The sequence below is a fragment of the Eucyclogobius newberryi genome, unplaced genomic scaffold (genome assembly GCF_026437365.1).
Source record: "Eucyclogobius newberryi isolate DKJ021-1_F unplaced genomic scaffold, fEucNew1.0.hap1 SCAF_5, whole genome shotgun sequence".
Lineage (NCBI taxonomy): Eukaryota > Metazoa > Chordata > Actinopteri > Gobiiformes > Gobiidae > Eucyclogobius > Eucyclogobius newberryi.
In genome coordinates this window covers 41645927-41656833 of record NW_027316167.1, presented here as the reverse complement: position 1 = coordinate 41656833, position 10907 = coordinate 41645927, and the positions used below count along the sequence as shown (strand labels likewise).

Sequence of the window (10907 nt, the reverse complement as noted above, 5' to 3'; positions counted from 1 at the left end):
GACCTCAGGACCTGTGTGACCTCAGGGCCTGTGTGACCTCAGGACCTCAGGACCTATGTGACCTCAGGACCTGTGTGACCTCAGGGCCTGTGTGACCTCAGGACCTCAGGACCTGTGTGACCTCAGGACCTGTGTGACCTCAGGGCCTGTGTGACCTCAGGACTCTTTCCATCAGAAGATGACGTTCGTATAGAAGTCAAAAAGTCTTGTTTGGAGTTTAAGACGACTAAATGACTTTATTTATAATGAGGTTAATTTGCCTTTTGACTTATACAAATAATATTTACTGCTTCAGCCTCATCATCTTGAGCCTTTTCCAGCACCTTCTTTGAAGCTCGTTCCCTGATGTTCTGAAGAGCACGTTCAGCTCAAAGATGCTCAGTCCATCTCGTCCTCAAAGCTTCTCGCTTCAAGTCAAATGTCGGTGGATAAAGATCAGATCGTCCCGTTTCAATAATTGACAAATGTATCAATAAAAGACTTTGAGTCACAAGAAGTCAACTTTCTTTGTTTGGTGCTTTTCAGGTGTAGTCCCTGCAGAGGGGGGGAACTAGGAACTAGGAACTAAAAAGTACCTGTCTGAGCAAGGTATGTACTAAGTCCTATAAGTCCTAGAAGTCCTAGAAGTCGTAGAAGTCCTAGAAGTCGAGATGTGACAATATCAAATGTTAGAGTTACGATTAATGTGAGAAAAAACATCCCGATGATTGAGACACAAAACCACAAAGAATCGTTCTTTAACTCTCACGGTCTAAGAAGGCTTTACACAACTGAACGTTCTGAAGGACAAACTCAAGTTCAACGTGACAAAAATGTTATTATTATTATTATGAATTAATTAATGTACATTTATGGGATATAGACTGAACTAAAATGGTCTCGATTATTGTTTTCTACAACGATATTGTGACTGAATAATCACAATTATGGATAAACCAAATAATGGTGACGCCCCGACATGGAAGTGACCTCCGTGTCTGGTTGTGTCCAGAGAGTAGAACTCTGCCCTCACCTGTAGCGTGCTGACCACCTCCTGCATCTTGGCCCGGCCCAGGTCCAGGAAGCTCTCGATGAGGTCACCGTCGATGAAGCCGGTGGCCTGCTCCGTCTTCCGCTCCGTGTGGAACGACCTCCAAGTGCAAAAGGTCAAGGAAAATCCACACAACATGTTCTGGTCAGGAGCAGGTCATGGAGCTGGTCATGGAGCAGGTCATGGAGCAGGTCAGGAGCAGGTCAGGAGCAGGTCATGGAGCAGGTCAGGAGCAGGTCATGGAGCAGGTCAGGGAGCAGGTCATGGAGCAGGTCATGGAGCAGGTCAGGAGCAGGTCATGGAGCAGGTCATGGAGCAGGTCATGGAGCAGGTCAGGAGCAGGTCAGGAGCAGGTCATGGAGCAGGTCATGGAGCAGGTCATGGAGCAGGTCAGGAGCAGGTCAGGAGCAGGTCATGGAGCAGGTCATGGAGCAGGTCATGGAGCTGGTCAGGAGCTGGTCATGGAGCAGGTCAGGAGCAGGTCAGGAGCAGGTCAGGAGCAGGTCAGGAGCTGGTCAGGAGCTGGTCATGGAGCAGGTCATGGAGCAGGTCAGGAGCAGGTCAGGAGCAGGTCATGGAGCTGGTCATGGAGCTGGTCATGGAGCTGGTCAGGAGCAGGTCATGGAGCAGGTCAGGAGCAGGTCAGGAGCAGGTCAGGAGCAGGTCATGGAGCAGGTCAGGAGCAGGTCATGGAGCAGGTCATGGAGCAGGTCAGGAGCAGGTCAGGAGCAGGTCATGGAGCAGGTCAGGAGCTGGTCAGGAGCAGGTCAGGAGCAGGTCATGGAGCAGGTCATGGAGCAGGTCAGGAGCAGGTCAGGAGCAGGTCATGGAGCAGGTCAGGAGCTGGTCAGGAGCTGGTCATGGAGCAGGTCAGGAGCAGGTCAGGAGCAGGTCAGGAGCAGGTCAGGAGCTGGTCAGGAGCTGGTCATGGAGCAGGTCATGGAGCAGGTCAGGAGCAGGTCAGGAGCAGGTCATGGAGCTGGTCATGGAGCTGGTCATGGAGCTGGTCAGGAGCAGGTCATGGAGCAGGTCAGGAGCAGGTCAGGAGCAGGTCAGGAGCAGGTCATGGAGCAGGTCAGGAGCAGGTCATGGAGCAGGTCATGGAGCAGGTCAGGAGCAGGTCAGGAGCAGGTCATGGAGCAGGTCAGGAGCTGGTCAGGAGCAGGTCAGGAGCAGGTCATGGAGCAGGTCATGGAGCAGGTCAGGAGCAGGTCAGGAGCAGGTCATGGAGCAGGTCAGGAGCAGGTCATGGAGCAGGTCAGGAGCAGGTCATGGAGCAGGTCAGGAGCAGGTCAGGAGCAGGTCAGGAGCAGGTCATGGAGCAGGTCAGGAGCAGGTCAGGAGCAGGTCAGGAGCAGGTCAGGAGCAGGTCATGGAGCAGGTCATGGAGCTGGTCAGGAGCAGGTCAGAGCTTTACTTGTACTTATGCTGTGTGAATAGTGGAGTGTGCAGTGTATGCAGTACTTCTATATAAACTACATTATATTCTTAACATTTCACACGGTGATAAACACCACGTCCAGTGGAAAGTACTGCAAACTTGTACTCAAGCAAAAGTACAGTTACGTCACTATCTCCTTTCCTCCAATCTCCAAACTGACGGGCGGTGGGGCAAGACCGCGTCATAAGGGCAAGCACGCATCACCATGAGCATGTAGCTCATGTTATCAAAGATAACGATGAAATAATACAATTTAACATTCAGTTATATAAGCGCATGAGTAAGTTTGTCTAGAGAAGATAAGACCTAATAAGATCAAATAAGATCGAACCAAACATTGTACTGGGAAATAATTCCTCTTGAATGAAACGAGTAAGAGGCTCCAGTAACGTGTTCACGGTCCATTTCTCCGGTGGTCCACGTCTCCGGTGGTCCATGATGTCTCCGGTGGTCCACGTCTCCGGTGGTCCATGATGTCTCCGGTGGTCCATGATGTCTCCGGTGGTCCATGATGTCTCCGGTGGTCCATGATGTCTCCGGTGGTCCACGTCTCCGGTGGTCCATGATGTCTCCGGTGGTCCATGATGTCTCCGGTGGTCCATGATGTCTCCGGTGGTCCATGATGTCTCCGGTGGTCCATGATGTCTCCGGTGGTCCATGATGTCTCCGGTGGTCCATGATGTCTCCGGTGGTCCATGTCTCTGGTGGTCCATGTCTCTGGTGGTCCCTCAGGAAAGCGTTACGTTATGAAAGCGCAAACTGAGCCAGATTCATTGCAACAGATTAAAAATTACAAATTGAATAGATAATTGAATATACAAGGACGGTAGGTTCAGTCAAGTAAAATATAAATAATACAGATAAAACTCCACAGAAGGGCTAAAAGCAATCAATCAAATGTGTCGTTGTGATTCAATTATTACTGTATTCAATTATAAAATGTCCCTCTGCTCAGAATGAAGTTCTGCAACGCAAAGACACTATTCTCTCCACAAAGAAAATACAGCTTATTTGGCATTTACTTTCTCTAAGGTTCATTTTGACTAATGAAATGGTTGAAATGGTTGTTATTCTGGAGCAAAACGGGGTCTGGAACGTTCCGTCTGAAACCAGCAGACACACCCTGAAATGTATGACGTGATGTAAAAAGAGTCCACATTTTATTTTTCACCGTCGTTTAGTCTTAATTAAAAGTATGTAAATATGATCATAGGCTTTCAGTTGATGCTCACGCCGTCCCGGGTCTTTTTTGGGCTTCTTGTTGCCATGGAAAAGGATATAAGCTGTGTTCGATCTTGCCCACGCTCTTGATGACTTTGTTGAGGCGGTTTTGCAGATCGAGCAGGAGACTGTACCAGCCCTCGGACAGTGAGGTCACCAAGCCTGAAACACACACAGAACACTGAAGATACAATACTCAATATACAATACTCACGATATACAGAGAAACATGACTTTCTTTATGTAGAATACAAGAAACTAAATCCAGGCTGCGCTCATTTACATATTCAGAGAGCTTTGTGATTGGCCATGGCCTCCTGGAGCAGAGGATAGTAGTACATTTACTCCCCCATCATCACGTTTCCCACAGGAATGTATTTGTAAATGTATTTGTAAAATGTATTTGTAAAATGTATTTGTAAATGTATTTGTAAAATGTATTTGTAAATGTATTTGTAAAATGTATTTGTAAATGTATTTGTAAAATGTATTTGTAAAATGTATTTGTAAATGTATTTGTAAAATGTATTTGTAAATGTATTTGTAAAATGTATTTGTAAATGTATTTGTAAAATGTATTTGTAAATGTATTTGTAAAATGTATTTGTAAAATGTATTTGTAAATGTATTTGTAAAATGTATTTGTAAATGTATTTGTAAAATGTATTTGTAAAATGTATTTGTAAATGTATTTGTAAAATGTATTTGTAAATGTATTTGTAAAATGTATTTGTAAAATGTATTTGTAAATGTATTTGTAAAATGTATTTGTAAATGTATTTGTAAATGTATTTGTAAAATGTATTTGTAAATGTATTTGTAAAATGTATTTGTAAATGTATTTGTAAAATGTATTTGTAAAATGTATTTGTAAAATGTATTTGTAAAATGTATTTGTAAATGTATTTGTAAAATGTATTTGTAAATGTATTTGTAAAATGTATTTGTAAAATGTATTTGTAAATGTATTTGTAAAATGTATTTGTAAATGTATTTGTAAAATGTATTTGTAAATGTATTTGTAAATGTATTTGTAAAATGGATTTGTAAATGCATTCAGAATCATCGTAGAAGGTCTTCAGGAGTGGCCCTGTCACTCCAAAAGACCTGAGTCTCCTCAGGAGGTAGAGCCGACTCTGGCTCTTCCTGTACAGTGCGTCTGTGTTATGAGTCCAGTCCAGTTTGTGGTTCAGATGAACACCCAGGTACTTGTATGAGTCACTCTCTCAATGTCCCGTCCCTGGATGTTCACTGGTGAGGGGGGCGTGGCCTCTGTGGAAGTCCACCACCATCTCCTTGGTCTTCCCTGCGTTGATGAGGAGGTGGTTCCGCTGACACCAGTCCACAAAGTCCTGCTCCAGTCCTCTGTACTCCGCGTCATCGTCGTCCGTGATGAGTCCGATGATGGCAGAGTCGTCAGAGAACTTCTGCAGGACACAGCTGTCCGTGTCATGTCTGAAGTCTGCAGTGTAAAGGGTGAAGAGAAAGGGCGCGAGGACAGTGCCCTGGGGCACCCCCACACTGCAGGTCCGAGTGTCAGACACACAGTCCCGGGCTCTCACAAACTGGGGTCGGTCTGTGAGGTAGTCCAGGATCCACTCTGCCAGGTCATACTCCACACCAGCCGTCTCCAGCTTGTCCCTCAGGAGCTGATGGTGTTGAAGGCGCTGGAAAGATCGAAGAACAGAATCCTCACAGAGCTGCCAGGCTTCTCCAGGTGAGAGAGAGAGCGGTGCAGCAGGGAGATTACGGCGTCCTACACTCCGATGCCAGACCGATATGCAAACTGCAGCGGGTCCATGGCTGAGCTCACGGTGGAGCGGAGGTGGTCCAGGACCAGCCGCTCCAGTGTCTTCATCAGGTGGGACGTGAGAGCCACTGGCCTGAAGCTGTTGAGGTCTTTGGGGCGCGGTGTCTTAGGCACAGGTACCAGACAGGAGGTCTTCCAGACCTGTGGTACCACCCTCAGCTTCAGGCTCATGTTGAAGACATGCTCCATAACTCCACACAGTTCATCTGCAGGACTTAAGGAGCCTGGGGCTGATGCCATCAGGTCCTGCTGCCTTCCTCACTTTAATCCTCTTCAGCTCACTCCTCACCTGTGCTGCTGTGACAGTCAGTGGTTGGCAGGGGGACCGTGTGCTGGGGAGATGGGTGAGTCCAGGCGAAGTGGGGAGCTGATGGTCCGGGGCAGATAAGCGAAGAGGAACAGATGCAGGGCATTGTTCAGCTGTGGAAGAGGGAGCATGCAGCTGTGCAGGGGGAGGGCGGGTGACCGATCAAACCTCAAGAAGTGAGCATTTAAATCATTCACCCACTGTAGATCCCCCTCTGTCTGGGCAGGGGGGATTTTGAAGCCCGAGATGGTTTTCAGGCTCCTCCACACTCCCTGAATGTTCTTTTGCTGCAGCTGCAATATGCATATATGGCATTATTGTTGGTCAAATCATAACTCTTGTGCCGTTATAGGGATTTTGGCTCTTGTTTACAGTCTGGTTGCTAGGTAATTGTGGAATTGGCTCTGTCATATTTGTGCTCATGTCCAACCAGGAGGGAACAATATCAACTTTACAAAAATTCACATACTGGGGATAAATAGGCAAACTGTTTAGTAAAACCTGAAATGTAAATGTGTAGTTTAATGTGAAACATAGACTTTGAGTCGGGTTTATTTAATCCCTCTTTGTAAAACAGAAAACCCTGATTTCAGAGTTATTCAACTCAAGAATATAAAAAAAAAACTGCTTGAGGTTCAGGGCCTCTGAAGCTGTGAAGCTGAATTCATATTATATATATATACTATATATATATACTATAAGAAGTTTATAGAAAACCTTAAAGGCAAGTTACTTCGTGAGCCTTGCATTAGTGAGCAGAAGGCAAAAGATGTTAGATTCATATTAATTCAAGCTTTTCTGTGTTATTTACTTCTAGCCAAACTCCAGCAGCGTTCAACATGTGGCCAGTGAGTGGAGCTAAGCACACAGTTTAAATGAGCTCTTGGCCCGGCTGTTCATCACTGCCATTATTATAGGGCTTATGGCTTAAAGCCGAGTAATGAGGCGTAAAACAACGATTCTGTGAAGGCGGAACACTACTTCACAATAAATGGCTTTAACACAATTGTTGTGGAGCCAATTAGTCCCAGCCCTAGCAGACATGTGGAAATGGGGGGGCAGTGTGGCACTATTCATGAGTGTGCCCTAAACAAAGGATTTAATCAATAGTTATGTTCATTAATCTGGACTTTGTCACTTTGAGTTGACATGTTGATCCTGCAAATCTTATCACGAACATTGGACAATTGTATTTGAAGATCTCCTTTTGTGGAAAACAGGTGAAATAGAGTTGTGTCGTGCTGGATTGTGTGTCACGGTGCTGTTCATTGGAAAATAATGTAGAATGGTTACATTCTGAATGGAAATATCTGAACTCAGGTAGTTTTGCTTACAGGGGATTGGCTGGGGACATTACAATTGGAAAGCCCGGAGCTGATCATTGCTCATTTGAAACGATTGGATCTGGATGACATTAAAATTGGATTACTTGCACACTATATATGCTGCTCTTTTGTACACTCAAAAAATAATGTATGTTCTTTACAAAACAATCTCTGATGTTTGTTTCAGGTGAGAAAATCAATATAGAACAAGAAAAGAAAGTTACCCCAACAGTGATGCTAAATTTAGCTAATTTTAGATATATTAGGCATACAGGGAGAGCAGGTGGCCCGCGGGCAACATCGGGGCCTCCCAGATGTACAAATCCGGCCCGTAAAACATTTATAATTTATTTATTTAATTTCCAATAGATATATAGCGTTTTTATCGCTAGAACTACAAGTCCCACTGTGCTTTGCAGCAGCCGGCCCTCCCGGGGGAAAGAGACGAGGTTTTGGAAAACACGTGGAAGAAAGAAAGAAGATGGTTGTGTGGATGTTAGAGCTGTGCTAAAAGTGCTAATGTGGAATTAACAAGAAAACAATCTTCTGTGATGACGCTCTGTGAGGAAAACATCCTCTACAAACCTGGACAGATCAGGAGCCACAGGTAAAAACACAGGTCAGTGTAATAAAGTATGAGCATGACTGTGTCCTCACTAATGGTATGTGTGTAACACAATTTTCACTCAAATCAGCTTAAACTGTAAAAATAGTGAGCTCATATCGAGTTTGTGCAGCAACAGCCGACATGTCTGTGATATCTAAAGTTCATATCAGAAATCATACGCTTCCTGCTGCATGAATATGGACACACCACCACTTTCTAATTTCTTTAGCCAAAGTAGCAGAGACACTAGATCTGCTCCTCAAATAATCTAGTCGTCCCCTTGAGAAAAAGTGTGCTGTCCAGTTTTGGAACACAATTCATCCAGGAGTGATACATGGAAGAAAAAAGACATCACCGTTTTCATAAAAACAGTGTCACGAACATTGAACCGAAATCTTTTTCTTCACGTTTAGTTTAGGGGGATTTATTCAGCAACCATCATGTTCACATCTATTGCAACCACGTTTCCTTCAGTTCCCACCCAGACACATAACATGTGCAATAGGAGCAGTAGTGCCCCCTGTCTGTCAGGCATGAGATGTCAAACATACTGTATAACAAAGAGCTAACAGCTGGTACAGAGCTCGTGTTGAAATCATGTTGTTTGAGGCCTTTGACCATAGTTAAAGATGTGGTTCCTTCTGCTGCTCTTGTGCTGGACCTGAGCACGCTGCTCCCTGTTATTGTTGTCCACATATATGTTTGTTTGTGCTCATGCAGAATGTTGTACACATTTCAAGTAATCTGCTTTAATGTGGATTTATTACTTACCTTAATGTATAATGTGGATCATGTAAATGTGTGTTTTGTATATTCCTGGCATTTTAAACCTGGCCTGGGACCACAGGAGGAAACTGGCCGTATAATACTGGCACATTTACAGAAATGTTAATTAATGTGTATTGTCCCTGTTCAAATAAAGATTCACTTTGCAAACTCAGTGGAGGTTAGGGTTGTGTTCAAAATAGATATATTGTCACGGACTCGGTATCGATACTCACAGTATCAATATTTGTTTTAAATAAAAAATAAATAAAATAATAATTATACATATTTATATATATTTTTTTTAAACTCTTCCTCACCCTCCGCGGGCGGCCTCTATTTCTCAATTTAAGCTCTATTTCAAGCTCGGGTCCTCTACCAGAGGCCCCCGGGAGCTTGAGGGTTCTTTGTACTCGTAAGTATTTGGCCGTAGCCGCTTTCCTTGTTTCCGCTTCGATGTTGTCATTTGTCTGTGGGATTCCCAGGTACTTGTAACTGTCCTCAATGTCTGCTATTGTTCCTACTGGGAGTGAGACCTCCTCTGTGTGGACCACCTTCCCTCTGTGTGGACCACCTTCCCTCTGTGTGGACCACCTTCCCTCTGTGTGGACCACCTTCCCTCTGTGTGGACCACCTTCCCTCTGTGTGGACCACCTTCCCTCTGTGTGGACCACCTTCCCTTTGAGTGGACCACCTTCCCTCTGTGTGGACCACCTTCCCTCTGTGTGGACCACCTTCCCTCTGTGTGGACCACCTTCCCTCTGTGTGGACCACCTTCCCTCTGTGTGGACCACCTTCCCTCTGTGTGGACCACCTTCCCTCTGTGTGGACCACCTTCCCTCTGTGTGGACCACCTTCCCTCTGTGTGGACCACCTTCCCTCTGTGTGGACCACCTTCCCTCTGTGAGGACCACCTTCCCTCTGTGTGGACCACCTTCCCTCTGTGTGGACCACCTTCCCTCTGTGTGGACCACCTTCCCTCTGTGTGGACCACCTTCCCTCTGTGTGGACCACCTTCCCTTTGAGTGGACCACCTTCCCTCTGTGTGGACCACCTTCCCTCTGTGAGGACCACCTTCCCCCTGTGTGGACCACCTTCCCTCTGTGTGGACCACCTTCCCTCTGTGTGGACCACCTTCCCTCTGTGTGGACCACCTTCCCTCTGTGTGGACCACCTTCCCTCTGGGTGGACCACCTTCCCTCTCTTAGTCACCATCACACACTTCTCTTGTCCCAATGACAGTCTGATATCTGAGCTGTAGATCCTGGTGGTTGTGGATCGGGGAGTGAATGTCCCGCTAGCTCTTAGCATCCAGCTTGATGTCATCCATGTAGAGGAGGAGACTGATGGTAGCTCCATTCCTGAGTCGTATCCATAGCCAGTCTTGTTGATTATTTGGCTGAGGGGGTTCAGACCTCTGTAGGACAGCAGTGAGGGGGTTCAGACCTCTGCAAAACAGCAGTGAGGGGGTTCAGACCTCTGCAGAACAGCAGTGAGGGGGTTCAGACCTCTGTAGAACAGCAGTGAGGGGGTTCAGACCTCTGTAGAACAGCAGTGAGGGGGTTCAGACCTCTGCAGAACAGCAGTGAGGGGGTTCAGACCTCTGCAGAACAGCAGTGAGGGGGTTCAGACCTCTGCAGAACAGCAGTGAGGGGGTTCAGACCTCTGCAGAACAGCAGTGAGGGGGTTCAGACCTCTGTAGAACAGCAGTGGGGGGGTTCAGACCTCTGCAGAACAGGAGTGAGGGGGTTCAGACCTCTGCAGAACAGCAGTGAGGGTGTTCAGACCTCTGCAGAACAGCAGTGAGGGGGTTCAGACCTCTGCAGAACAGCAGTGAGGGGGTTCAGACCTCTGCAGAACAGCAGTGAGGGGGTTCAGACCTTTGCAGAACAGCAGTGAGGGGGTTCAGACCTCTGTAGAACAGCAGTGGGGGGGTTCAGACCTCTGCAGAACAGGAGTGAGGGGGTTCAGACCTCTGCAGAACAGCAGTGAGGGGGTTCAGACCTCTGCAGAACAGCAGTGAGGGGGTTCAGACCTCTGAAGAACAGCAGTGAGGGGGTTCAGACCTCTGCAGAACAGCAGTGAGGGGGTTCAGACCTCTGCAGAACAGCAGTGAGGGGGTTCAGACCTCTGCAGAATAGCAGTGAGAGGGTTCAGACCTCTGCAGAACAGCAGTGAGGGGGTTCAGACCTCTGCAGAACAGCAGTGAGGGTGTTCAGACCTCTGCAGAACAGCAGTGAGGGGGTTCAGACCTCTGCAGAACAGCAGTGAGGGGGTTCAGACCTCTGCAGAACAGCAGTGAGGGGGTTCAGACCTCTGTAGAACAGCAGTGAGGGGGTTCAGACCTCTGCAGAACAGGAGTGGGGACACATTTGACGGACACTTGTGCCAGTGTCTTGCC

At 46.7% G+C, this 10907-nt stretch overlaps 1 protein-coding gene across 1 annotated transcript in view; it reads right to left on the bottom strand.

The window, feature by feature from the left end:
- ddb1 (damage-specific DNA binding protein 1) overlaps window positions 1-10907 on the bottom strand; it is a 131878-nt gene that overhangs the window by 3740 nt on the left and 117231 nt on the right. The window contains exons 25-26 of the mRNA XM_072465912.1: window positions 3752-3854; window positions 1013-1136 (exon numbers count right to left, since the gene is read on the bottom strand). Of these exons, the coding sequence (XP_072322013.1) occupies window positions 1013-1136; window positions 3752-3854 (227 nt within the window). The remainder of the gene's footprint in view (window positions 1-1012; window positions 1137-3751; window positions 3855-10907) is intronic.